At 60.3% G+C, this 25991-nt stretch overlaps 3 protein-coding genes and 1 non-coding gene across 7 annotated transcripts; 2 read left to right on the top strand and 2 right to left on the bottom strand.

The window, feature by feature from the left end:
• Nucleotides 1–66: 66 nt before the first annotated feature.
• Nucleotides 67–3594, bottom strand: C14H19orf25 (chromosome 14 C19orf25 homolog). The gene is made up of 3 exons (XM_003944484.4): nucleotides 3537–3594; nucleotides 3149–3280; nucleotides 67–433 (listed from the first exon to the last, which is right to left on the bottom strand). The coding sequence occupies exons 2-3, from the start codon at nucleotides 3276–3278 to the stop codon at nucleotides 213–215; spliced, it is 351 nt and encodes a 116-aa protein (XP_003944533.1). The 5' UTR covers nucleotides 3279–3280; nucleotides 3537–3594; the 3' UTR covers nucleotides 67–212.
• Nucleotides 3595–5067: 1473 nt separating this feature from the next.
• Nucleotides 5068–5184, top strand: LOC120362942 (U5 spliceosomal RNA). Its single transcript, XR_005578725.1, has one exon. It is a non-coding gene; the product is annotated as a U5 spliceosomal RNA (small nuclear RNA).
• Nucleotides 5185–6155: 971 nt separating this feature from the next.
• On the bottom strand, nucleotides 6156–15272 carry PCSK4 (proprotein convertase subtilisin/kexin type 4). Of its 3 annotated transcripts, none has more exons than XM_039466193.2 (15): nucleotides 15084–15272; nucleotides 14730–14834; nucleotides 13156–13248; nucleotides 12931–13059; nucleotides 12744–12820; nucleotides 12562–12650; nucleotides 12091–12263; nucleotides 11800–12012; nucleotides 9112–9212; nucleotides 8929–9032; nucleotides 8741–8858; nucleotides 8362–8541; nucleotides 7957–8081; nucleotides 7069–7191; nucleotides 6156–6926 (listed from the first exon to the last, which is right to left on the bottom strand). In XM_039466193.2, exons 1-15 carry the CDS (start codon nucleotides 15270–15272, stop codon nucleotides 6544–6546), a joined length of 2202 nt encoding a protein of 733 aa, XP_039322127.2. In that variant the 3' UTR covers nucleotides 6156–6543. The 3 variants fall into 3 exon arrangements, with proteins under 3 accessions (XP_039322127.2, XP_074240973.1, XP_074240974.1); XM_074384872.1 differs by having other exon boundaries at nucleotides 6762–6926; nucleotides 7118–7191; XM_074384873.1 differs by lacking the exons at nucleotides 6156–6926; nucleotides 7957–8081 and having other exon boundaries at nucleotides 7065–7191.
• Nucleotides 15273–16006: 734 nt separating this feature from the next.
• Nucleotides 16007–23035, top strand: REEP6 (receptor accessory protein 6). 2 transcript variants are annotated; one of them, XM_039467066.2, is made up of 6 exons: nucleotides 16007–16335; nucleotides 20303–20396; nucleotides 20478–20616; nucleotides 21265–21433; nucleotides 21594–21674; nucleotides 22293–23035. In XM_039467066.2, exons 1-6 carry the CDS (start codon nucleotides 16221–16223, stop codon nucleotides 22328–22330), a joined length of 636 nt encoding a protein of 211 aa, XP_039323000.1. In that variant the 5' UTR covers nucleotides 16007–16220; the 3' UTR covers nucleotides 22331–23035. The 2 variants fall into 2 exon arrangements, with proteins under 2 accessions (XP_039323000.1, XP_039323001.1); XM_039467067.2 differs by lacking the exon at nucleotides 21594–21674 and having other exon boundaries at nucleotides 16012–16335.
• The last annotated feature ends 2956 nt before the right edge of the window (nucleotides 23036–25991 follow it).

Genomic DNA, 25991 nt, shown 5'->3' with positions numbered 1-25991 from the left:
CAGGTCACAGCCAGCTGGGTGGGTCCCACCAACTGGGCATGAATGGGACGACAGATGAACTGCAGCCACAGCGTCCGGAGGGGACCCGTGTCAGCTGCCCACGCCAGCTGGGTCCCAGTGAACGCCGGTCTGGGGCTGATGGACCCACAGGGAAAGCCTGGGCGGGGCCACCTCGTGCACTGCCCAGGCCTGCGGGACCCGACACGTCAGTCTCAAGAGGCAGCCTGGGCACCCGGCACTGCCGCCTGCTTCATCTGGACGACCTCCCGCTCCAGGTCCTCGCCGGCCCGCCGCAGCTGCTCGCACCTCTGCCTCAGCGCGTCGCCCGCCTGCCGGAGCCGCTGGGTATCAGCCACATAGGCCCGGCTCTGCCGGAACAGCTGCTCCCCCGGGGTCTCCGTGTCCTCCACCGTCCTGAAGGGGACAGGGGGGTCTGGGACAGGACACAGCAGCGTCACTACCCGCTGACCAGGGAACCCCAGAGGGCAGCCGCCTGGGTACGCCTCACTGTGGCCCCCAAAGGACATGGGTCCCCGCATTCCCAGAGCGAGCCGCTGGCCGGAGTCTTTCAAAAGACGGAAGTGGCCAGGTGTGGTGGCCCTCGCTTATAATCCCAGCACTTTGGGAGGTGGAGGCTGATCACTTGAGCCCAGAAGTTAGATACCAACCTGGGCAACATAGTGAGACCCCATCTCTACCAAAAAATACAAAAATACAAAAACTAACCGGGCATGGTGGTGCACACCTAGAATCCCAACTTCTCTGGAGGCACAGAGGCGGGAGGATCACGTGAGCCTGGGAGGCTGAGGCCGCAGTGAGCTATGACCGTGCCACGCACCCCAGCCTGGGTGACAACGAGAGCTTGTCTCAAAATACGTAAATAAATAAAACCCAAATAACCGCAGCTTCCTGGCCCGTGAGCTGGGACAGGCACAGCAGCTGGGTGGCAGTGGGAGCCGGGGTCTGATAGGGCCGCCCGGGCTTCCAGCTGGAGGCCCCTCACCTTAGCAAAGCATGTGACCAGGGGGTCAGGTCACAGAGCTCAAGCCTGGCCAGCGGTGGCCCTCCTGTGGGTGGTGTTCCACTCCGAAAACCTCTCCAGGGCCAGCAGCCTCACGGAACCCACACCTGGGGAGGCGGGGCCGGCGAAGATGAAGGCAGGGCACCCGCTCCCTGCTGACTCTCACACACAGGGGAAACCACGGGAGGCGTCCCGCTCCCCAGAGCGTGCAAGCCTCCTGCAGCGGGGTGGAAGCAGCACAGACTCAGGGTCATGCGGAGAGGCGACAGGGTCCGCTCGGCTCTGGCCCAGCCCTTGGCCTCCCACTGGCCAAGGCTATAAGTGCCACGAAGGCTGGGGCCGATGGAATCACCTCTGTCACCTCCTGCTTTAGGAACAGGGCAGGAAAGGCCCGGCAGCACTCACGGATGAAGGCAGGCCAGCCGAGAGGCCCCTCTACCTTCTGTGAGCCCCTGCACAGCAGTGCCTCAGTTTCTCCGAACAGCCATGGCCCTGGGCCCAAGATGCTGAAACCATGGCTCCAGCACCCTCAGACCACCCAACTGCATGCTGGGAATAAACCCAACTCATGCTCCCTGACCGGTACTGGCCGACAGAACCTTCCAGATGAAACACACACCTCTCACCTGTGCTGGCCACAAGCAGCTCCTGGGCATTTAAAATATGCCTGAATAGAAAGACCAACTGATATTCTTTCCTTCTTTCTTTTTTAGAGACAGGGTCTCCCTCTGTCACTCAGGCCACAGCTTCCAACTCCTGGGTACAAGCAATCCTCCCGACTCAGCCTCCTGAGTAGCTAAGACCAGAGTGCATGCCACCACACCCAGCTAGTTTGTGTATCTCTGGTAGAGACAGGTTTCACCATGTTGCCCGGGCCGTTTGTGAACTCCTGGTCTCAAGCAATCCTCCTGCCTCAGCCTCCCAAAGTGCTAGGATTACAAGCATGAGCCACTGCACGTGGCCCCAGAATTTTCTAGCATAAACTTAAAAATGTTTCCATAGAAATTCACAGTTTCTATCATCCACGACTCTTTTTTTTTCTTCCTTTTTAGAGACGGGGTTTCACTATGTGGGTCACGCTGATCTTGAACTCCTGACCTTGTGATCGCCCACCTCGACCTCCCAAAGAGCTGGAATTCCAGACGTGAGCCACCACACCTGAGTTTCATACCCCTCTCAGGTGTCAGAAATGTTCTTTTTCACCTGCCCCCGTTTACAAATGAGAAGTCCACTCGCGGCTCCCGGGCCTTACGAAAACAGGCAGTGGCAGGGTCTGTCCGCCGCCCTACCTTACCACCCCTGTTTACATTCATTCATTCATTCATTTTGAAACGGAGTCTCACTCTGTCACCAGGCTGGACTGCAGTGGCACAATCTCGGCTCACTGCAACCTCCCCCTACCGGGTTCAAGTGCTTCTCCAGCCTCAGCCCCGAGTGGCTGGGATTACAGCACCTGCCACCACTCCCAGCTAATTGTATTTTCATTAGAGACGGTTCCACCATGTTGGCCAGGCCGACATCAAACTCCTGACCTCAAGTGATCCACCCTCCTCAGCCTTCCAAAATTCAGGGATTACAGGTGTGAGCCACCACGCCAGGCCTTTTTTTTTTTTTTTTTTTTTTTTCCTGTTTCTGAGACGGAGTCTTGCACCGTTGCCCAGGCTGGAGTGCAGTGGCGCGATCCTGGCTCACCGCAACCTCTGCCTCCTGGGTTCAAGCTATTCTCCTGCCTCAGTCTCCCGCGTATCCGGGATTACAGGCGTCTGCCACCATGCCCAGCTAATGTTTGTTTTTTCTTTATTGCATTTTTTGTAGAGACGGGGGTTTCACCATGTTGGCCAGGCTGGTCTCGAACTCCTGGGCTCAAGCGATCCTCCCGCCTCGTCCTCTCAAAGCGCTGGGCTTACAGGCCTCAGCCACTGCGCCCGGCCTCCTCCCTGTCTGAAGGACCCTCTGAAAATGGGCCCCGCTCTATAGAGGAGGAGAGGGGAGCTCGGAGAGGACGAGGCCCGTGCCCACGTCACCGGGGTGCCCAGGGCGTGGAGGGCCAGGAATTAGGGCCTCTCTCCCTTCCCCGTTGCTGCCGAGGTCTCAAGTCTGCCGTTTCCCGGGACCGGGCTCCCCTACCTTCCGGGGCCAGGGCGGTGAACACGGGGTCCTCTGCCGGCGCCCCCCGCACGTCCTCCAGGATCTGCTCCACCGTGGGGGGCGCTGGGCGGGTGGGCAGCAGCACGCGCTTCTTGGCCTTGGAGCCCATCTCTGCAGGCGAGGAAGGGAGCGTGACCGGGGCGTCCACCTCTCCGCCATTGCCCGGACCCCTCCTCCCGCCCAGCGAACTCCTACACACCCGCCGCGGTCCCGCTCCTGGGGAAGCCCGCCCTGTCCCGCCCCTCCGGCCTCGCCCCAGGCCCTGACCCTCCCTCCGCCCAACAATACGGTGGCCAAGGCTTTGGGGTCTGGCTCAACCTCTGACTCAGTTTCCCAGCGGTCAGCCCAGCCGCCGTCCTGTCCTCACCTGGACGCAGCAGCCGGGATCCCAGCGTCAGCGAGGCAGCCACTTCCGCTTCCGGTCGGAGAACCGCTCCGTCCCCGAACGCTGGAGGCGCGCTTCCGGCCTCCTCTCGCGCCGGCCCCCTCCGCTTCTCGCGAGGCCCCGCCCCTTCTTAAAGGGACCGTGTCCTTGAAAATCGGATCCCAACCTGGACGCGCGGGGGATGAGAGCAAGTTCGAGACCAGGCTCCACTGGCTGAGTTGAAAAGCATCTGAGGCTCGTCTTTCTGAAAAGGCGGATATGCAGCCCACATGCTGTCGGGAGGACAAAGCCACTGTCCACCTAAAGGGGCCTGGTGGTGCAAGACCCCTCGGCGGCGAGGGCTGCAGGAATCGTCACCGAGGCCGCTGGGACACAGGACGGGCGGCCGCAGCGCCTCTGCCGCCGGTCGAGGAGGGCCCTCTCACCTCGGGGGCGGGTGCTGGAGGTCACTCCTCTCCTACCCTGAAGCCTGGCAAGGCAGAAACAGCAGAAAGCGCTTTTCCTGTATTTCAAGAGCTTTATTGAGATGCAATTTATAAAGTTCGCCTGTTTTGTTTTGTTTAAAGACGGAGTCTCAGCCCGGGCGCGGTGGCTCACGCCTGTCATCCTAGCACTTTGGGAGGCTGAGGTGGGTGGATCACCTGAGGTCAGGAGTTCAAGACCAGCCTGGCCATCATGGTGAAACCTCATCTTTAAAAAAAAAAAAAAGGATGGAGTCTCGCTCCAGTGGCACAGGCCTCCAGGCGCCACCATGCCCAGCTAATTTTGTATTTTTAGTAGAGACGGGGTTTCTTCATGTTGGTCACGCTGGTCTCGAACTCCCGATCTCAAATGATCCACCCACCTCGGCCTCACAAAGTGCTGGGGTTCCAGGTGTGACCTACCGCGCCCGGCTGAGTTCACCTGCTGTACGTTCAGCCCAGGCTCAGTGGCTCCTGCCTTTAATCCCAGCACTTTGGGAGGCCCGGGTGGACAAGATCACTTGAGGCCAGTTTGAGACCAGCCTGGCCAACATGGTGAAACCCTGTCTCAACTAAAAATACAAAACTTAGCCGAGTGTGGTGGGGCACACCTGCAGTCCCAGCTACTCGCGGGGCGAAGCAGGAGAATCGCTTTAACCTGGGAGGTGGAGGTTGCAGTGAGCTGAGATTGCACCACTGCACTCCAACCTGGGCAACAGGGCGAGACAAAAAAGAACAAAGTGCAGGTTCAATAGTTTAGGGGTCTTTTTGTGGTGTATTTACAGGGTAGTGCAACCATCACCTCTGATTCCAGAGCCCCCATCAACCATCACTCCCCACCTCCTCCCGTCCCAGCCCCTGGCACCCACACATTCCCTTCCCATCTTGGTGGACTGGCCTGTCCTGGACATTTCATAGAAACGGGGTCACACTGTGGCGGGTGGGGTGAGGGGGACTGATTGAGCTCAGGAATTTGAGACCAGCCTGGGCAACATAGTGAGAACTTTGTCTGTATGATTTAAGATAAATGAAAATAAAAATGTTCTGGACCAATAATCTGGTTCCTCTTCAAATCATATAAACTTTCGCCTTTTACTAAAGATTTCCGTGGAGAGGAACAATTCTAAGTCTTTTTTTTTTTTTTTCTGAGACGGAGTTTTGCCCTTGTTACCCAGGCTGGAGTGCAATGGCACGATCTCGGCGCACCGCACAATCTCGGCTCACTGCAACCTCCACCTCCTGGGTTCAGGCAATTCTCCTGCCTCAGCCTCCTGAGTAGCTGGGATTACAGGCACGCGCCGCCATGCCCAGCTAATTTTTTGTATATTTAGTAGAGACGGGGTTTCACCATGTTGACCAAGATGGTCTCGATCTCATGACCTCATGATCCACCTGCCTCGGCCTCCCAAAGTGCTGGGATTACAGGCTTGAGCCACCGCGCCCGGCCTCAATTCTAAGTCTTAATCCAATTTTTTGAGGTCCTGTTTCTGTGGGGCTGATTTAAAAAAAAAAAGAAAAGAAAGAAAAATGTTCTGGACCAGCAGTGGCTCCCACAGACAGAGCTTAACTCGTTTGAAGTCAAAGAAATTGTTGAGAGAAGGAATGGAGGGAGGGAAGGAAGGAAAGGAAGGAAGGAGAAAGAGAAAGGCAGAAAGGAAAGAAATGAAGACAGGAAAGAAGGAAGGAGAAAGAGAAAGAAAAAAAGGAAAGGAAGAAAGGGAAAGGGAGGGAGGGAAAGAAGGAAGACAGGCAGGGCTGGAGGGAGGGAAGGACCGGTGCTCCAGCCCTTTGAGGGGCCAGGGAGGGAAGACTGCTTGAGGCCAGAGTCCAGGGCTGCAGTGAGCTACAGTCACACCCCTGGTCACCGTAGGGAGACCCTGTCTCAAACAAACAAAAATGGAAGCTACCATGTGGGGAGAGGAGTCTGGGCCATGGAGACCCACGTTCTGGGCTTGGATGCTACTGCCGACCCGTGGCCACTCCCCACTGCTCCCACTGCCTGGGGTCCCTGGGCCTGGGCGGACTCCTTCTCCATGGCCGGCTGCATTCTCCATGGGCTGACGTCCGGGGACCCCGAGCAGAAACCACCCGAGCCCTGGGGCCCGCCCTGCTCCAGAAGAGGCCACCGACTGAGCACCTTCGATGCAACCTTTATTTGCAAACTCTGAGGTTGGACACGGGCCTGAGACGGACGGCGTCCAGTTCCTGTCCCTCCACTTTCCCGTGGCTTCTGGGACTCGGAAAGGACAGTGATCCCGGTCCAGCCTCTGCCCTAGCCCGCTCCCACCCAAACCCAAAAGGCAGAGGAGACTTCTCTCTCTCTTCCCCACAGCCTGCGGGGTTCCTGGCAAGCCGGGCGTCGGGGGCTGGCGCTTGCTCCTCTGGGGCCAGCCTGTGGAGGCGGCAGGACAGCAGTGCCTGCCAGGGACCCAGGCCAGGGAAATGTCACTTTCTGAGCTGATAACCTCCGATTCCAGCTGGCAGCCAGACCTGGGGGTTGGTGGGGTTGGCCCTGGCACGAGCCAGGCCTATGGTGGGCAGTCCGTGGACACGCCGCAGAGGACGGGGCCCCCGAGGGTCACGGCCAGGAGGCCCAGCACCATGGCCAAGGCTGAGCAGCAGTGGTAGGGGCAGGCGGCAGCTCTAAGCTGGCGGTGGCTGTCAGGGGTGGTGGGCCCCAAGCAGGAGCCCTGCTGCTGGTCCAGCGTGTAAGACGGGGGACAGGAGGTGCAGTCCCTCAGGGAGCTGCCACGGCAGGTGTAGCAGGAGGCGTGGCAGCTGGAACAGACCCTCAGCGCAGGCGTTGCAGGGTGACCAGGCCTGGCGGTCACCAGCCTTGTGTGGTTGAAGAAGCGCGGGGGGCAGGAGGCCAGACAGAGCTGTCCCAGGATGTAGGTGGGGTCACCACATGCTGCTCGGGGATATGGACGTAAGCCGTGAGCTCGCCACCCAAGGCCTGCTGCCCACCATCCGCCCTCCTGGGGCCACAGGCACGGTGCCCGCGGTGGCCGCCGCCACCTCCCAGCCGTGGGCCCTGCCGTGCCGGCACTCACCCTGGCACAGCCCCTCCGTGTCCCGCCGCACACACAAGCTGCTGGTCACCTGGGGGCCTGGAGGCCTGGCTGTCATGTCCTCCGCCGTCCCGTAGAGCAGCAGCGTGTAGCGGTACAGCGTCCCTGGGCGGGGGTCACAGGTGGGCACAGGAGGAGGAGGAGGCTCTTGGCAGCCTGGACCTGGCTGTCCCTGGGATCCCTTCCCTGCAGCTCCGACCCAGGGCCCCAGACTGCTCCATGTCTCCCAGGGAATTGCACACCTACTGTGCGCCTGTCCCCGGACATGGACATCTCCCAGGTCGCTCCACACCTACTGTGCATCCATCACTGCACACCTACTGTGCACCTGTCACTCCACATTGACATCTCCTGGGTGACTCCACACCTACTGCGTGCCCGTCACCACACACCAACATCTCCCGGGTGACTCCACACCTACTGCGCACCTGTCACTGCACACCGACATCTCCCAGGTGACTGCACACCTGCCTGTCACTCCACATTGACATCTCCTGGGTGACTCCACACCTACTGTGCGCCTGTTGCCGCACACTGACATCTCCCAGGTGACTCCACACCTACTGCATGCCTGTCACTGCACACCTACTGTGCACCTGTCACTGCACACCGACATCTCCCAGGTGACTGCACACCTACTATGTGCCCGTCACTGCACATTGACATCTCCCGGGTTACTCCACACCTACTGCGTGCCTGTCACTGCACATTGACATCTCCCAGGTGACTGCACACCTACTGTGTGAATGTTCCCTTGGAGAAGACCACTGGGAACTTGTTTTTCAGTGGGGTCACCAAGGCTAGCACCAGAGCCCCGGGGGCAGGTCGGAGAGCCGAGCCCCGCTCCCCACAGCCCCACCCCGCCCTCACCCGTGTTGAAATAGTAACCCTTGTTCTCCAGGCCCAGTGTCCACACGCCCTGCGGGTTCTCATCCCAGAAGTGGGTGGACATGAACACCCAGTCGTTGTAGCCTTCAGCGCTGACGTCCAGGGGTCTGGGACAGACGGGCAGGCGGGGGTGGGCGTGTCAGGAGGAATGGCTTTGTGAAGCCCGCAGAGCCCATCCAGCGTCTGGCCTCAAGCGCTGCTGGCGGTGTCCTCTGGGTGTGGGCAGGGGCGTACCCACACCCAGAGGACCCTAGGGTGGAGGTCCGACCCCCTAGGCTGCCGCGTGATTCCTGTGGGCCTGGCCCCTCGCCATGAGGACGCCGGGGCAAGATGGCAGCACGTACCCACAGGGCGTGAGGCCGCCCTTCCCTTCTGCGGGCCGCTCACCGTATGGCCACCAGCGTGGAGCGTGTGCCCATGGGGCTGGTGAGCCAGATCTCCAGGTCCCCGCGACGGCTGTACGACAGCGTCAGCTGCACCTGCACGTGCTCCAGCGAGCGGATGGCGTTGTGGCGGCCCGCGCAGGCCGACGTGTTCTTCCTGATGTACACCACCGGCAGGATAGGGCTGGGGGCGGCGGGGGGTGAGGACCCTGCTGCAGCTGCTTGAGGGGTGGGCAGCCGGCAGGCGGGTCAGGGCCCAAGAGGTCATGGGATGCAGCCTTGATTTTACAGATGGGTAAACTGAGGCCTCAGGCCTCCCCTCACACCCCCAGCAGCGATGGCGGCGGTTACTGACAGGGCATGGGGGGCAGGCGGGGGCTCACATGGGGCTGTTCTGGACCCGGACGGTGCACTTCATCTGCGGTGGGGTGGCCAGCCAGGTGCGGGCGGTGTCCACCAGCAGGCCAGCGTCCAGCAGCCCATAGCCGTAGTGATGGCTCACTGCACAGGAGGGCGGCCGTCACTCGCCCCGCGGGCCTGGGGTTCCCGCCCCCGCCCAGCCCCGCCGCACCTTGGCGCCCCACGCCATTAGTCCTCCAGTCCTCAGCCTGCAGGTGCGCCGGCTTGGACGCGCGGACCACGAGATGCTGCAGGTCCCTCCACGTCAGGAACGGGCTGGGGGTGTTGGGGGCTGGTGAGCCGGGGGCCGCGCCTGGGGGTCGAGGGCGGTGGGCAGGGCCCCACAGTCACCTACTTGGCCTCCAGTGCCAGGGCGATCATGCCTGCCGCCAGCGGGGCTGAGGCCGAGGTGCCTGTGTGCTTGTCGGTGCACTGGTGATGGAGGTCGGTGGTGACCTGCAGACAGAGAGCCGAGATCGTGCCATTGCACTCCAGCCTGGGCAACAAGAGCGAAACTCTGTCTCAAAAAAAAAGAAAAATAAAAAACCCTGTCTCCACTAAAAATACAAAAATTAGCTGGGCGTGGTGGCACACGCCTGTAATCCCAGCTACTCGGGAGGCTGAGGCACAAGAATTGCTTGAATCCAAGAGGCAGAGGTTGCAGTGAGCTGAGATTATGCCATTGCACTCCAGCCTGGGCAACAGAGCAAAACTCTGTCTAAAAAAAAAATAAAGACGTAGGCTGGGCGCGGTGGCTCAAGCCTGTAATCCCAGCACTTTGGGAGGCCGAGGCGGGTGTATCACAAGGTCGAGAGATCAAGACCAACCTGGTCAACATGGTGAAACCCCGTCTCTACTAAAAACATAAAAAAATTAGCTGGGCATGGGGGCGCGTGCCTGTAATCCCAGCTACTCAGGAGGCTGAGGCAGGAGAATTGCCTGAACCCAGGAGGCGGAGGTTGCGGTGAGCCGAGACCGCGCCATTGCACTCCAGCCTGGGTAACAAGAGCGAAACGAAACTCCGTCTCAAAAAAAAAAAAAAAAAAAAAAAGACATAACAAGGACTATCGTCACCAAGACTAAGGGCCTGGCCAACACGGTGAAACCCCCAGCTCTACTAAAAATACAAAACATTAGGCTGGGTGTGGTGGTGGGCGCCTGTGAATCCCAGTATTTTGGGAGGCTGAGGCCGGCGAATCACTTGAGCTCAGGAGTTGGCGCCCAGCCTGGTGAAACTCCGACTCTACAAAATATACAAAATAAATTAGCCAGACGCAGTGGGACGCTTGTGCTCCCAGATGCTCAGGAGGCTGAGGCGGGAGGATCGCTTGAGCCTGGCAGGCAGAGGTTGCAGTGAGCTGAGATGCTGCTACTTCACTCCGTGGTGCCCAGTCTGGGGGACAGAACGAGATTCCATCTCAGACAGACACAAAACTCAAAAAAAAAAAAAAAAAAAAAAAACAACAAAGAAAAAAATACCAAGGACTGACCTGAAAGGGTACCTGCTGTGTCCTATGCCTGGAAGCCAGCCCTGCCTGGGAGAGGTGTGGGTCAGCAAAGGGCAACAGGACCATGGGTAAGCCGTGGCAGGATACTCACCTGAGTTGGGAGGTGTTCAGGGGAGCACCTGCTATGTATCTGGCCCTGAGGCCTGAGAGATGACCCAGGCCCTCTTGGTTCTGGCCTGAGGAGCTCTGAGGGTGGGGAGCTCGTCCCTGCCTCAGGGACTCTCAAACACGGGGAGGCAAGTATATGGAGTGAAGGCCTGGGGGACTTTCTGGAGGCAGTGGTCCCAGGCTGGGATCTGAAGGAAGAGTCAGCAGGGGCAGAAGAGAGGCAGTGATCTGGCACAGGGCCTTCCTCATGGAGACCCTGAGGCAGGAGGGGGCTGGAGGAATGAGGGGGAACCTCCCCGAAAGGTACTGAGAGAGGGCACAGAGGTGGCCAGGACCCAGGAGCTGGTTTCATCCAAGAGCCCTGGGGAGCCAGAGGAGGGCTGTGACTGAGCGGATAGGGTCGGATTTGGGTTGCATTCACCTATTTATTCTCTTGAGACAGGGTCTTTCTCTGCTGTCCAGGTGGAGGGCAGTGGTGTGAACATGGCTCACTGCAGCCTCGACCTCCTGGGCTCAAGCAAACCTCCCACCACAGCCTCCCAAGTAGCTGGGACCACAGATGTGTGCCATCACGCCTGGCCTAATTTTTAAATGTTTTTGTAGAGATGGGGTCTCACTGTGGTGCCCACACTGGTCTCGAACACTAGGCTTACCAGGTGTGATGGCTCACGCCTATAATCCCAGCACTTTGGGGAACCGAGGCGGGCGGATCCCTTGAGGTCAGGAGTTTGAGACCAGCCTGGCCAACATGGTGAAACCCCGTCTCTACTAATAATACAAGTTTAGCCAGGCGCGGTGGCGCGTGCCTGTAGTTCTGGCTACTCAGGAGGGTGAGGCATGAGAATCGCCTGAGCCCAGGAGGTGGAGGTTGCGGTGAGTTGAGATCGCGCCACTGCCCTCCAGCCCGGGGACAGAGCAAGACTGTCTCAAAAACACACAAACAAACAAAACGAACCATTGGCTCAAGTGATCCTCCCACTTCTGCCTCCCAAAGTGAGCTGCTGTGCCCCGCTGGATTTTTTTTTTTTTTTTTTTTTTTTTTTGGTGGGGGGGACAGGGTCTCCTTTGTGACTAGACTGGAGTGCAGTGTTGCGATCTCAGCTCCCTGCAGCCTCCATCTCCCGGGTTCAAGCAATTCTTCTGCCTCAGCCTCCCGAGTAGCTGGGACTACAGGTGCCCACCACCACACCTATGCAATTTTTTGTATCTTTAGAAGAGATGGGGTTTTACTATGTTGGCCAGGCTGGTCTTGAACTCCTAACCTCAAGTGATCCACCTGCCTCGACCTCCCAAAGTGCTGGGATTACAGGCGTGAGCCTCCGTGCCAGGCCTGGATTTGGGTTTTAAAAGCAGCTTTGGGAGGGAGCTGAGGCCAGGCTGGACTGGCACGGCCTGGGGAGGGGCCCCTGTCGGGGGGCTGCACGCACGATCTGGGGGTCGCTGGCCACGCCGCTGCTGTAGGTGGTGGTGAGGGTGGAGGCGCAGGCTTCGCTGTACCAGGGCACGCGACCGTGCCGGGTGGCGCTGCCCACGGAGAGCGTGTAAATGCTGTTGGTGTAACCGTCGCAGTTACAGTTGTCGTAATGGAGGCCACCGTTGCCCGAGGCCCAGATGAAGAGCGTGCCCAGCCCGCCGCGGCCCTGGGAAACCAGGAGGGGTGGCGAGTGGGCATGGCCCAGGCCTGCCATCCCTGCCCTCCTCGGGGCGCTCCCACTCACCTTGGTCACACCTTGCCGAAAGGCCTCGCGGGTGAGGAAGCCGGGCCCGTCCACCGTGCGGCCGTCGTCCTCGGGGCCCCAGCTGGCGCTGTAGATGTGGATGTACTGCGGCCGCAGGCTGAGCGACTGGGCCTCGATGGCGTCCGTGACAGGCCCGTCCAGCATCCGCACGCCTGCAGGGGGATGGGGGGCAGGGGGCCTCTGCCACCAGCCCTGCCCTTCCCTGCACCCCAGGCTGCCCCAGGTCTCCACACCACTCCCCAGCCCCACTCGGGCCCTCTCTCTGCTCCCTGGAGGGGCCGTTCGTACTGGTTCAGCTCCCGAAAGCCCTGGAGTCTGGTCCTGGCACCACCCAGCAGTGAGAGGGTGGGCGCCGGAGTCCTCCTCCCCTGGTCGGTGCACCCAGCTCCCCCCAGCATCACCCCCTTCACCCTCCGTCCCCAAATGGTGCCTCTGGGGGACCCTGGCTACCTCCGATTCGGGCGTTGAAGGCGACCCCGACACCGCAGAAGCCATTGTTGGCCATTGCAGCCACCTCCCCAGCACAGCGGGTCCCGTGCCTGGTGCCAGGGCCAAGAAGGGCTCCCGTCACGGCCTCCATCCTCCTGCCGGGCACTGGGGCTGTGTCTGTGCGCTGTGGGAGCCCTGCTTACCGGTTCTCATCGCTGGGGCTGTAGCGAGGCTGGGGGTCCGGGTCGTAGTTATTAAAGTCGTAGCTGGCCAGGGGGTCCTGGGGGTGGGTGGGGATTTGAGGGGGTGAGGGGGCTTCGAGGTGTCCCTGCGGTGGAACCGGTCTCGGCACCTGGGGCAGCCCCCGCCCCCAGCCACCCACGGTCTCACGTAGTTGGCCCAGAGGTCCGGGTGGTCCTTCTCGATGCCATCGTCCAGCACAGAGACCACGACACCCCGGCCCGACAGCCCCTGGCCCCAGGCCTGCAGGACGTTCAGGTCTGGCTGTGCCTCGCTGTTCTGCAGGGAAGGTGGGGTCATGACCCCGTGAGGACCTGGCGGGGGGGGGGTGCCAGCAGCCCCAGCCCCGCCCACCTGCCCTTGCTGCCCGCTCACCATGTACCACTGCTTGGAGAACCAGGGGTCTGTGGGCACCACCACAGAGCGTCTCACCCTGCGCTGCAGCGTCTGCTGCTGGAACCACTGCACCTGCAAGGTGGAGGGCGCGTCGGGCCTGTCCCCTGCTCCCCCATGGGGCCCCTCGTGGTTCAGGGAGTGAGGCAGCCCCATGCCCTGGGACCCCGTGTTTGTAGGGGCTGCTCTCCTGCTCCACCCAGCAGGGCCGTATGCCCTGGTACAGCGAAGCCTGCGCCTCCACCCTCACCACCACCTACAGCAGCGGCATGGCCAGTGACCCCCAGATCGTGAGTGCAGCCCCCAACAGGGGCCCCTCCCCGGGCCGTGCCAGCCAAGCCTGGCCTCCTCACCTCCCTCCTGTCCCCACCACTGACTCAGCAGCCTTACAAAGCTGCTTTTAAAACCCAAATCCAGGCCGGGCACAGTGGCTCATGCCTGTAATCCCAGCGCGCTGGGAGGTTGAGGCAGGCAGATCACTTGAGGTCAGCAGGGTCCCCATGTGCCTGGGGCTCTGTCTGTAGTCAGAGGGGCCAAGGCTCTCAAACCACCTGTCCTTGAGCCCAAAGATGCGTCGCTGCTGCCCAGGGTGACTCGAGGTCCCCAGGTCCCTACCCCACTCCTTCCCCCATCCCTGTTCTAGATCCTTCTGTCTCTCTCCTGCATCACTTCCTTTTTTTTTTTTTTTTTTTTTGAAACAGAGTCTCTCACTCTATCACCCAGGCTGGAGTGCAGTGGTGTGATCCCAGTTCACCGCAACCTCCACCTCCCAGGTTTAAGTGACTCTCCTGCGTCAGCCTCCCGAGTAGCTGGGACTACAGGCACTCACCACCATGCCCGAGAATTTTTGTATTTTTCATAGAGATGGGGTTTCACCATGTTGGTCAGGTTGGTCTCGAACACCTGACGTCAAGTGATCTGCCCACCTCGGACTCCCAAAGTGCTGGGATTACAGGTGTGAGTCACCATGCCCAGCCTGGCTTCTCTTTTGGAAACCACATCGGAGCCACTGCTCTCCCTCCCTATGCTATGAGCAGGCAGCTGTCAAAGTCCTGCTCATGGCACTTCCTGGCCTCCAAAGGCTTCCCAGGCCCCATCTCATCCTGTCAGCTTGGCATTTGAGGTACTTTCTGGGCGTGGTCCAGCCCGATCAGACCCAGGCCCCTTTCTGAGCATCCGGACACTGTGTCCTGAGGGACTGGGTAACTTCAAGCCTCCTACTCGTTGGAACCCATTTGTCGTAAAACGAGCCAACCCCTTTCCCTCCATCCTCTGATCTAGATGGTGGGGAAGGCATGCCATCTGTCCCTCCTTACCAGAGACCCTGGGGCTCAGAGGAGGTGGAGGAGGGCAAGAGGTGCCCACCGTGTACGAGGCCCTGGTAGGCATCATGATTTCTGTGTTTGGGTCTCCCTGCTCTTCCCTGCCACATAGACTTGGGGTCGGGGTGGGTCCGAGCCACAGAAAGCACACAGCCGTTCATAACAGCCACGAGAATCACAGAAGGTGGCTAGGGCCCCCGGATACAGCTGAGACCGCCTCCAGGCCAGGCTCACCTTGGGGTCTTTCTTCAGGCGCAGGTGGTGGCCCCAGTGCGGGGTCAGGGACTGCTGGACCATGCCCCGGTGCCACAGGTGAAAGTACTGCCCGTCAGGGAAGATCTGGGGATGTGGGGAAGCGGCCGCAGGGATCGAACCCGCTCCCCTGCTGGAGCCCCCGAGGGCCGGGAAACAGCCCGCTGCCTTGTCCTTCCCCACCAAGTGCCCTCAGAGACTGAGCTTGGCTGATGCAGGGGTGGGCTGGGGCTCCTGATATTTAGGAGACCTTGGGGGCTCCCTCCCACTTATCGGGGTCTGGGGTCGTCCAGTCCCCTCAAGCCCCCACTTCCTGTCCATCCCGGTCCCACCCACCGGTCCCAGGTTGACGAAGCCGAATTTGCGTGCCAGGCGCTCGGCCTCCCGGTTCCCCGGGGACACCCGCACGGCCCAGCTGCTGACATAGATGGGGGCCCGGGGAGAGGCCCACCCCACAGCCAGGGGGCCTACGAGGGCCAGGGCCAAGGCCAGGCGCAGCCATAGCGCAAGCGGGGCGGGCCTCATGAAGGCGGGGCGGGGAGGTGGGCGGGGCCTGCGCAAGGCCCTCCCCCGCCAAACCGCCGACCGGGCCCAGGCGCCCGCCCCGCCCCTGGCGCCATGGCAACGCGGAAGGCTTCGACTCCCAAGGGGCCTTGAGGCTACCCGCGCCGAGAGGCGCGAAGATCGGACAGAAGCGGGGAGGGAGGCACGCCTGCCGGTCTTCTGCAGAGCCACATCCTCGGGAGCCTCAGTTCCCCCATTTGTACAACGGCAAGAATCTAAACCAGAGAAGGGGAGTCGCTGTCGTGGTAACGCCTCCCGCCCTTTCTTTGGCCACGCCCACTTTCCCACACACCCTCTCCTTAGAGAATCAGCCCGGCCTCCTATCCGGCCCAATTAGAATCGCTCTATCGAATAATCCCGCCTCCTCCGATAAGCCCCGCCCAATTCCCCCGCCCCGACTATTCCGCCCCGCCTCCTTTATGAATCAGACCCGCCCCTCCTCTGGTCTCACCAATCAATCGCGTTCCGTTTCCCCAATCGGCTCGGATTTTTCTCCAGCCCCGCCCACAGGCTCCGCCCCCCACCGCGTGCGGCTCTACGCCCTAGCTCCACCCCCTCAGCGTCGCAGCCAATAATCCCGTCCTCTGACACGCCCCTCCAATCAGCTACGTCTCGCTCCCGCCCGGCCAATCGGCGCCCTGGGCTGGCGCGCCCCGCCCTCTCCCGGCGGGGTCTGGGCAGCGGCGGCCGCAGCCCCCCAGAGGGCGATGCGGCGAGGGAGACGGGGCAGGCCCCACCTCCTTTGTCCGCCCTGCCCTCCCATTGGTCCGGGCGGGGGGCCGGGGGCGGACACCGGCGCGGGGCCGGGACCGCGCGGCTCCGGCTGCGGGAAAGCTGCGCGCGTGCAGCGGGGCGGACGCGCGGGGCCGCGGGCGAGCTCGAGCAGCCAACCCCGGGCGCGCCGGGGCCATGGACGGGCTGAGCCAGCGCGTGGAGCGCTTCCTGGAGCAGAGGAACCCGGTCACCGACGCGCTGGGGGCGCTGGAGGCCAAGACCGGGGTGGAGAGGCGGTACCTGGCTGCAGGTGAGCCGTCGGCGATCGCCCGTCTCACCGACGGGCACGCCGAGGCCACGGGCCCGGGGGTCGCGGATCGGACTCCCTCCCCGGCTGCGGCGTCCGGTCCGGCCGGTGGAGCGCGCGGGGTGACCGGAGCCTCGGGATCCGCCCGCGCCCCCCCTTTCCAGCCTCCGTCCCAGGCCGCCCCCCGCCGCCTCCTTCCCGGCGCTGGGTGCCCGCCACGCCGAAGTCCGGTTCTTCCAGTGGCCTGGCGGCCCCGGAGGGGTGGAGGTGGGGATGCCCGTGTTCTGCGCGTCTCCCGGTCCCCTGCCCACGTGGACCCCGGCCTGGCTGCAACAGTAGCGATCTTTGCATTTTCCCGAGGCGGGGAGGGGAACACACCGTCCCGGGGGGCTAAGGGGTGCTGCCCGGTACTCTCCTCCCGGCTGGCCGAGCTCTCCTTCCCCCCCGGCTCAATGGCTTAGTGCCATAGTGCCACTGTGCGCAAATATTTGTTAAGACGGAGTTGGGTTGTCTGACAGCTGGGATGGGGGAAGGCTGGACGGGCGCCCACGGAGCTCCAGATCCCGGCACCCCGATTGTGACTCCATTCCAGTTCTCCTGGTCCTTTCCGCCTTGGTGACACTGTGCGGCCCTGCCCCTTTCCAAAACTTTGTCTAGAAAGAGCATGTAGTAATCGCTCCTTAAATGCCTCCCTCTCCACCTTTAAAAGTTTTTTTCTTTTTTTTTTTTTTTTTTTTTTTTTTTTGAGAGGGAGTCTTGCTCTGTTGCCCAGGCTGGAGTGCAATGGTGAGATCTCGGCTCACTGCAACCTCCACCTCCCGGGTTCAAGCAATTCTCCTGCCTCAGCCTCCCGAGTAGCTGGGACTACAGGTATGTGCCACCACACCCAGCTAAATTTTGTACTTTTAGTAGAGATGCGGTTTCACCATGTTGGCCAGGCTGGTCTCGAACTCCTGACCTCAGGTGATCCACCCACCTGGACCTCCCAAAGTGCTGGGATTACAGGCGTGAACCGCCGTGCCCAGCCTAAAACTTTTTTTGAATTAACTTTTTTTAAGAGACAGGGTCTCACTGTGTTACCCAGGTCAGTGTCAAACTGGGCTGAAGGGATCCTCCTGCCTCAGCCTCCCAAAGCTCTGGGATTACAGGAGGGAGCCACTGTACCCAGCCTTTCTTCCCTTTGTGTGGTGCTCCCAGCCCCACCGGCCCTGACTTCTTTTCCAGGGAGCCTGGCAGAATGACTCACAGGAGTTTTCGCTAGCCTGGGGTACAGTGGGTAGAGGGTGTCACTTCTTTGATCGCCTTCTGCAGGCAGATCCCGGGACTCCAGTTTCCCCCATTTTCCCACCATCCGGGATTTCCCAGGGCTGGCAGCCCCAGGACAGTCTGAAATCTGTTCCCAGACCCTGGAAGTCCCCAGGTGCCTGGTCCCACGTGCACAGCACAGCAGGTGGCATGGCCCCCTTTGCCTGCCCCGTGGAGCAGGCCCCTGACCTCTGCCCTCCCTTTCCACATCCCTGGGGCCAGTGGGCGGGAATTGGGTCATAGAACGCCCAGGAGGCAGGCAGCAGGGCCGGGCTGGCTGGGTTGCTGTGTTGCCAGGGAGGAGGCTGAGGTACAGGGAGGCAGGGGCTGCCTATGTGCCCCCTCTGTCTGAAGCATACACTCCCTCCACCCCGCCCACCCCAGTCCCATCTGCTGCTCATCTTGGGTGCTGTGCCCCCCCTCCACTGTTCCGATGTTCAAGGTCATCCTCTCAGTGCTGAACCTGCAGAAAAAGGGATTTAAGGGAGGGACACCCTGGGAGAGCCACTCCTCCCCCACCAGGGAGGCCGGGGGAAAGGTGGCGTTCCCTCATCCCCCCCTCCCCGCCGCAACCCCCCAGCAACCCCACACCTCCTTTAAATCCACACGTCCCACGCCCCTGGGTAACATGAAGAAACTCAGAGGAGACAGTAGCCCAGGGGCCGCATAGCCTGCTGGGACCAGCTGGGGGACCCCTCCTACCCCTGACCTTGGGTGCTTGTCGATAAAGACTGATGCCGGCGGAGGGGAGGGCTGGGCTGCGGAACTTGGGCCTCTGCCCTTTGGTCCAGAAGTGGCCTCTATCTCTCTCTGCAGATAGCAGCCCCAGGGGAGGAGAACGGAGGCTGTCCAAATCTTCTGAGCCCAGAGGTTCCCTGTGTGACCTTGGGCAGCACCCACCCAGCCCAGCTCTGGCTGTTGAATGAGACAGTTCAGGGAAAGCACAGAACCCGGCACACAGTAGGCGCTTAATAAATGCAGCTGTCATAGTCATTCTTTTCAGAGCCAGGTTCAGGATTGGGGCAGAGCTGGACACACATACACACACACACACACACACACACACACACACACACACTTCTCTCTGAACACCCTCCTTGCTGGAACTGTGTTACAGTTGGCTGAAGGCACTTAATAAATGTACAGGAAGGCCGGGTGCCGTGGCTCACACCTGTAATCCCAACACAGAGGTGGACGGATCACCTGAGGTCAGGAGTTTGAGACCAACCTGGTCAACACGGTGAAACCCCATGTCTACTAAAAATACAAAAATCAGCCTGGCATGGTCGTACACGCCTGTCATCCCAGCTACTTGGGAGGCTGAGGCACGAGAATCGCTTGAGTCCAGGAGGCGGAGGTTGCAGTGAGGCAGGACTGTGCCACTGCACTCCAGGCTGGGCAGCAGAGCAAGACTCCGTCTCAAAAAAATTAAAATAAATGTGCAGAATTGGTTCTCTTTGTTAACTTGTAACCCTAAGAGGCAGGGGCTGTTACTACTCCCACTTATCGAGGGGGAAACTCAGGCTCCATGCAGCCAGAGCCTTGCTTGGTGCCAGCTGCTGAATGCTCTCCTCCTCCAGGGACACTCTCCTCTCTCCAGAGGGCTCTCCTCCTCCTGGGACACTGAGATGCTGAGGTGTGCCGGGCCCACGACAGGGGTTCTCAAAGGAGATAGTGCCGCCCCCCATCCTGGGGACACTGGCTGATGTCTGGGGATGTCTGTGGTTGTCAGGACTGGGGAGCTGATGGCATAGAGCGGGTAGAGGACAGGGACACTGCTCAGAACCCCGCAGTGCCCGGATGGCCTCCTGCCCCTCCCCGAGGAAAACCACCAAGAATGACCCAGCCCTAAACCTCTGCAGTGCCGAGGCAGAGAAACCCTTCCCTGAGATAGCGGATAAAACGATTGCCTTTCTCAGCTCTGGAATCAAGTCTTCGTGACAGCCCCGCCTCCCTTTCAGGTTTCTGCCTTCCCTGACATTGAAACACTGGCCTCCTTTCCCAGGGCCTCCCACAGGGCCTGGAATGAGATAGGTATCATTGAAGATTACATTGTTTTTGTTTGTTTGAAGACAGAGTCTGGCTCTGTCACCCAGGCTGGAGTGCGGTGGTGCAACCTCCACCTCCCGGGTTCAAGCGATTCTCGTGCCGCAGCCTCCTGAGTAGCTGGGATTACAGGCGCCTGCCACCACGCTGAGCTAATTTTTGTATTTTTAGTAGAGATGGGGTTTCACCGTGCTGGCCAGGCTGGTCTCGAACCCCTGACTTCAGGTAATCCACCCGCCTCAGCCTTCCAAAGTGCTGGGATTACAGTCATGAGCCACCGCACCCGGCCAGATTACACTCATTCACTCCACAAACGCTTATTGGGGAGCTATTCTGCACCCACCCACTGCCCAGCGTCAGGCTCCTGCGTGCCCTTGGGAGCTCCAAACCCTGGGAGAGGGGGGACATGGAGTCATGGACCAGTTACAGGTGAAAGGCTTGGGGTTTAGGGGCACGATGGGGGATGCACAGACACTTTGTGGGCAGTGGTGACACCCTAGAGGCATCACGGAGGCTTCTGGGAGGAGGTGGCGGTTGCAGGCTCCCAGGAGGAAGCCTGGTGCCATCACGGGGGTCAGAGGGGCCCTGGCCCTGGCCCACCGCCTCCTCTCTCTGGCAGGAGCCGTCACTCTGCTAAGCCTGTATCTGCTGTTCGGCTACGGAGCGTCTCTGCTGTGCAATCTCATCGGATTTGCATACCCCGCATATGCTTCGTGAGTGCACGGCTGGCTACGCGCGTGGTGGGGGCTGGGGGGTTCCCGGGCAGCCCCTGACCCTGCCACGCCTCCCTGCAGAATCAAAGCTATCGAGAGCCCAAGCAAGGACGACGACACTGTGTGGCTCACCTACTGGGTGGTGTACGCCCTGTTCAGCCTGGCCGAGTTCTTCAGCGACCTACTCCTATCCTGGTTCCCTTTCTACTACGTGGGCAAGGTGGGCCCTGCCGGGGCGGGCACAGCCGTGGAGCGCAGGGGGCTCGGGGATTCCTGGGAGGCATTGGGGCCAGAGGTCCAGAGGAGATGAGATGGGGGATGTGAGAAGACTCAGTCCCTTCCCAGGGAAACAGGCCCCATCCAGGGGCTGATGGTGGAGGGCCCACCCTAAAGGGTGTCTGATGGTGTAGACCCAAGCCTGCTCCAATAGGATGTCTCATGGCGGAGGGCTCACCCTAAAGGATGTCTGATGGTGGAGGGCTCACCCTAAAGGGTGTCTGATGGTGGAGGGCTCACCCTAAAGGATGTCTGATGGTGGAGGGCTTACCCTAAAGGGTGTCTGATGGTAGAGGGCTCACCCTAAAGGATGTCTGATGGTGGAGGCTCACCCTAAAGGGTGTCTGATGGTGGAGGCTCCCCCCAAAGGATGTCTGATGGTGTAGACCCAAGCCTGCTCCAATAGGATGTCTCATGGCGGAGGGTTCACCCTAAAGGATGTCTGATGGTGGAGGCTCACCCTAAAGGATGTCTGATGGTGGAGACCCCGTTCCTGCCCAGGGTGGGCATCTGGTGGCGTGGCGTGGCCCGTCTCCCTCCCAGGGGCACGGAGCTGGGTGGGGCCGCGTGTGACCCGTGCCTCGCCCTGCAGTGCGCCTTCCTGTTGTTCTGCATGGCTCCCAGGCCCTGGAACGGGGCTCTCATGCTGTACCACCGCGTCGTGCGCCCGCTGTTCCTAAAGCACCACGGGGCCGTGGACAGAATCGTGAACAACCTCAGCGGGCGAGCCCTGGACACGGCGGCCGGAATAACCAGGAACGGTGGGTGCGCGCGGGCGCCCGGCCGCCTCTGGCTGTGTCCTGGGTCTCGACCTGTCTGTCCCCACCGAGCCTCCCTTCCTGACTTTGACCGCCCCTTGTCTGGCATCTCGGCCACCCCCTCACACTGTCCGCCTCTCTCTCTCATGCTTTCGGGAACCAGCCTTGCAGGCCCTGGCCCGCAGCGGGGCAAGCATCACCCCTGCGGCTGTGGCAGGGCCCTCCACTCCCCTGGAGGCTGACCGTACGTAACCCCTTTGGGGAGGTAGGAGCTGTGTGTGTGAGTGTATGTTTGCTGCGTGCATATGTGTTGTGTGTGCGTGTGCAGGCATGTGTTTGGTGTGTGCATGTGTGTACCTGTGCGTGAGTGTATATATGTGGGCATATGGCGTGGGCATGTGTGGACATGTTTGATGTGTGCATGTGTGTACGTGTGCATGAGTGTGTATATGTGTGGGCATGTGTTTGGTGTGTGCATGTGTATGTGCGCATGAATGTGTATGTGTGCACGTGTGGGCGTGTTTGATGTGTGCATGTGTGTACGTGTGCGTGTGTATGTGTGCATGTGTGTACGTGTGGATGAGTGTGTGTGCATGGGCTGAAGCTGTTTGGTGTTTCTGTGTGTGCATGAGTGAGCAAGGGAGTGAGCATGTGTTTTCTCCCATGTGCGTGTGAGTGCACATTGCATGTGTGTGCACATAGGCGTGTGTCTGCACCTATCTGTGCATGGGTTGGCATGAGAGCATGCGTGTGGTCCACATCTTCTCTGCTGATGGTGGCTGCCAGGCCCCTCGACTCACCCCATGGCAGCAGCCCGCAGAGCCCAGGCCTGCCTCACCCCCACCCACCCCTCTCTCTGCAGCGAAGCCAAGCCAGACCCTGCCGCCGAGGGACAAGTGAAGCAGCCCCCGGGCCCTAGCAAGGGCCTCCTGGCCGGTGAGAAGGGGGCCGTGCCAGGCTCCCAGCCCTCCACAGAGTCTTCTGCGGATTCCCAGCCAGCGGCCCCTGCCAGTGCCCCGGGTCCAGGCAGGGCCCAGAGGGTCTCCTTAAATGCCACCTCGGAAAAGCCCCAGTCCCAGATCTCGACCACGAGTTCTGGATCCCAGAACCAGCTTCCCGCCGGCCCTGCTGCTGCCTCCTGGCCGACCCGCAAGGCCCAGGGCCAGCGTCGGGCACAGGGAAACTCCCGCCGACCTCAGCCGCACACCCAGCCGCCCGAGACTTCCCCCTCCCAGCTAGCCGTCCAGTCCCCCGGGCCCCTACAGCAACCCAACGTCACCTCCAGCCCGGCCTTACCCGGGGACCAGCCTCCCAGCAGCACCAACAGCCCCACGCAGCCCCCCAGCAAGCCCCCTAGCGAGCCAGAGGACGCAGCCCCCAAGACCACCGGACAGACCGAGAAGCCATCCTCGAAAGAGCCTGCCAGCGGCACCTCCGTGCGCGAGGTGGTCCCCTGCCACTCCGAGAGCTCTCTGGAGTACACTTCCGAATCCACCACGGAGATCACCTGCAGCTGGCCACACAGGCTGCGGTGCCTTCAGCACTACTGGCGCCTGAAACACCTGGCCTGCTAGGAGGGCCTCAATAAAGCTCATCCGGACCACACCTGTGCGCCACACCTGTGTGCTGGGGTCTCGGGGCGCGTCTGCGAGGGCACCGTGCCGTTTAATCAGGCCTGAGTCTCAGCTGTGTGGACCAGCCCATTTAACAGATAAGAAGACTGAGGCCCAGAGAGGCTAATTGACCCACTAAAGGCCCAGCCAAATGGCCAAGATGGGCGCAAGTCCCAGAAACGCTTGTCCTTCCCCGAAGTGCCTTCTCCCTCCCCTCCCAAAATAGTTGTCCAGCCTATTTGCATTCACCTTCTTCTCTTAAAACTCTCCAAGGTCGGGTGCGGCGGCTCATGCCTGTATCCCAGCAATCTGGGAGGCTGAGGCAGGTGGGTGGGGGGGTGGTTCACTTGATGTTGGGAGTTCGAGACCAGCCTGGGCAACATTGTGAAACCCCCATCTCTACTGAAAATACAAAAATGGCCGGGTGTGGTGGCTCATGCCTGTAATCCCAGCACTTTGGGAGGCCGAGGCAGGTGGATCAGCTGAGGTTGGGAGTTCAAGACCAGCCTGACCAACAAGGAGAAACCCTGTCTCTACTAAAAATACAAAAAAATTAGCCAGGCATGGTGGCACGTGCCTGTAGTCCCAGCTACTCGGGAGGCTGAGGCAGGAGAATCACTTGAACCCAGGAGGTGGAGGTTGCGGTGAGCCAAGACTGCGCCACTGCACTCCAGCCTGGGTAACAAGAACAAAACTTGGTCTCAAAAGAAAAGAAAAAAAGACCAGGCACGGTGGCTCAAGCCTGTAATCCCAACACTTTGGGAGGCCAAGGCGGGTGGATCACAAGGTCAAGAGATCGAGACCATCCTGGTCAACATGGTGAAACCCCGTCTCTACTAAAAATACAAAAATTAGCTGGGCATGGTGGGAAATGCCTGTAGTCCCAGCTACTCGGGAGGCTGAGGCAGGAGAATCACTTGAACCCAGGAGGCAGAGGTTGCGGTGAGCCGAGATTGCGCCATTGCACTCCAGCCTGGGTAACAAGAGCGAGACTTGATATTATATTTGCCTAAGGGGCCATAACTCAGTGTTTTACAGCCGGGAGCAGTTTTGTCCCTGGGCCTTTGGGTCTCGTCTGGAGACACTTTTTTGGGGGGAGGGGAGTGAACCCAGGTTGTGGCTTTGTTGCCAAGATTGGGGTGCAGTGGCGCAATCATGGCTCCTTGTAGCCTCGACCTTCTGGGATCAAGACATCCTCCTCCCTTGGCCTCCTGTGTAGCTGGGACTATAGGCACGCACCACCATGCCTGGCCACGATCGTGGCACTGCACTCCAGCCTAGGCAATGGAGGGAGACCCTGTCTCCAAAAGGAAAAAAGAATGGTCAGCCAGGCGCAGTGGCTCACACCTGTAATCCCCAGCACGTTGGGAGGCCAAATCGGGTGGATGACCTGCGGTCAAGAGTTTGAGACCAGCCTGACCAACATGGTGAAACACTGTTTCTGCTACAAACTACAGTAATCAGCCAGGTATGGTGGCACATGCCTGTAGTCCCAGCTACCTGGGAGACTGAGGCAAGAGAATCACTTGAGCCTGGGAGGCAGAGGTTGCAGTGAGCGGAGATCGCGCCATTGCACTCCAGCCTGCGTGACAGAGTGAGACTTCATCTGAAAAAAAAAAAAAAAAAGAGTGTTACAGGCAGAAGGCATAGCCTGTGCCAAGGCCCTGAGGCAGGACCATGCTAGTGAGTGGGGGCAACAGGGAGGAGGCCCCTGTGGCTGGAGCAGAGAATATGAGGGCAGAGAGGAGGGCAGTCTTCGGGGCTGCACCACGCAGGTGCTGAGAGGGCTTGGGGGGACTTCGTCTTTTCATTTTTTTCGAGATGGAGTTCTGCTCTTGTTACCCAGGCTGGAGGGCAGAGGCACAATCTCACCGCAACCTCTGCCTTCTGGGTTCAAGCGATTTTCCTGCCTCAGTCTCCCGAGTAGCTGGGATGACAGGCACGAGCCACCACGCCCGGCTAATTTTGTATTTTTAGTAGAGACGGAGTTTCTCCATGTTGGTCAGGCTGGTCTCAAACTCCCGACCTCAGATGACCCTTGGCGTTCCAAAGCCTTGGGATTGCAGGCGTGAGCCACCACGCCCAAGACTTTGTCTTTTACTCAGGGTGCAGGATGTATCAGAGGGAAAGAGAAGGGTAATTATTAATCAACCTGCATCCGGGACCACACGGGGATGGTAGGCAGGGCTCTCAGAATCCTCGGATCACAGCCCAGCTGGTGTGAAGAATGTGGTCTGGCCGTGGCCCCGGGGAAGGACATAGGGTGCCCGGCTCGCTCTGCACCTGGCACCTTCTCTCACCTTCACCGGCAGGGGAGCAGCAAAACTGACTCCGGCCCGCCCAGGTCAGCACCCTCAGGGAGCACAGGTGGGGAGGAGGATGCGTCTGTCTCACCAGCTGGAAATAGTGACCTTCAGCCCCTCATACTATTTTATTTTTTATTTTATTTATTTTTCTGAGGCCAAGTCTCTCTGTCGCCCAGGCTGGAGTGCAGTGGCATGATCCCGGCTCACTGCAACCTCTGCCTCCCGGGTTCAAGCGATTCTCCTGCCTCAGCCTCCCGAGTAGCTGGGATGACAGGCACCCACCACCATGCCCAGGCAATTGTGGTAGTTTTAGTAGAGATGGGTTTTCACCGTCTTGGCCAGGCTGGTCTCGACCTCTTGACCTGGTGATCCACCTGCCTCGGCCTCCCAAAGTGCTGGGATTACAGGCGTGAGTCACCGCGCCCGGCCTATTTTGTGTTTTAATTTATGTTTGAGATGGAGCCTCGCCCTGTCCCGCAGGCTGGAGTGCAATGGTGTGATCTCAGCTCACCGCAACCTCCGCCTCCCGGGTTCAAGAGATTCTCCTGCCTCAGCCTCCCTAGAAGCTGGCATTACAGGCGCCACCACGCCTGGCTAATTTTTGTATTTTTAGTAGAGACGGGGTTTCGCCATGTTGGCCAG

This window comes from Saimiri boliviensis, chromosome 14 (genome assembly GCF_048565385.1).
Source record: "Saimiri boliviensis isolate mSaiBol1 chromosome 14, mSaiBol1.pri, whole genome shotgun sequence".
Classification (NCBI taxonomy): domain Eukaryota; kingdom Metazoa; phylum Chordata; class Mammalia; order Primates; family Cebidae; genus Saimiri; species Saimiri boliviensis.
Note: the sequence above shows the minus strand (reverse complement) of the source record. Positions and strands in the feature narration are given on the sequence as shown.

Bases quoted from the DNA above. Each gene is read 5' to 3' on its own strand.
- C14H19orf25 (XM_003944484.4), bottom strand. From the start codon at position 3,278: ATGGGCTCCAAGGCCAAGAAGCGCGTGCTGCTGCCCACCCGCCCAGCG. The intron at 434-3,148 runs GTAGGGGAGCCC...GTCCTGTCCCAG, and splicing joins CACCGCCCTGGCCCCGGAAG to ACCCCCCTGTCCCCTTCAGG.
- PCSK4 (XM_039466193.2), bottom strand. From the start codon at position 15,272: ATGAGGCCCGCCCCGCTTGCGCTATGGCTGCGCCTGGCCTTGGCCCTG. The intron at 12,821-12,930 runs GTGAGACCGTGG...ACCCACCCCCAG, and splicing joins CGGACCTCTGGGCCAACTAC to GACCCCCTGGCCAGCTACGA. The intron at 7,192-7,956 runs GTGAGGGCGGGG...ACCCCCGCCCAG, and splicing joins GGGTTACTATTTCAACACGG to GGACGCTGTACCGCTACACG.
- REEP6 (XM_039467066.2), top strand. From the start codon at position 16,221: ATGGACGGGCTGAGCCAGCGCGTGGAGCGCTTCCTGGAGCAGAGGAAC. The intron at 16,336-20,302 runs GTGAGCCGTCGG...TCTCTCTGGCAG, and splicing joins GAGGCGGTACCTGGCTGCAG to GAGCCGTCACTCTGCTAAGC. The intron at 21,675-22,292 runs GTACGTAACCCC...CTCTCTCTGCAG, and splicing joins CACTCCCCTGGAGGCTGACC to CGAAGCCAAGCCAGACCCTG.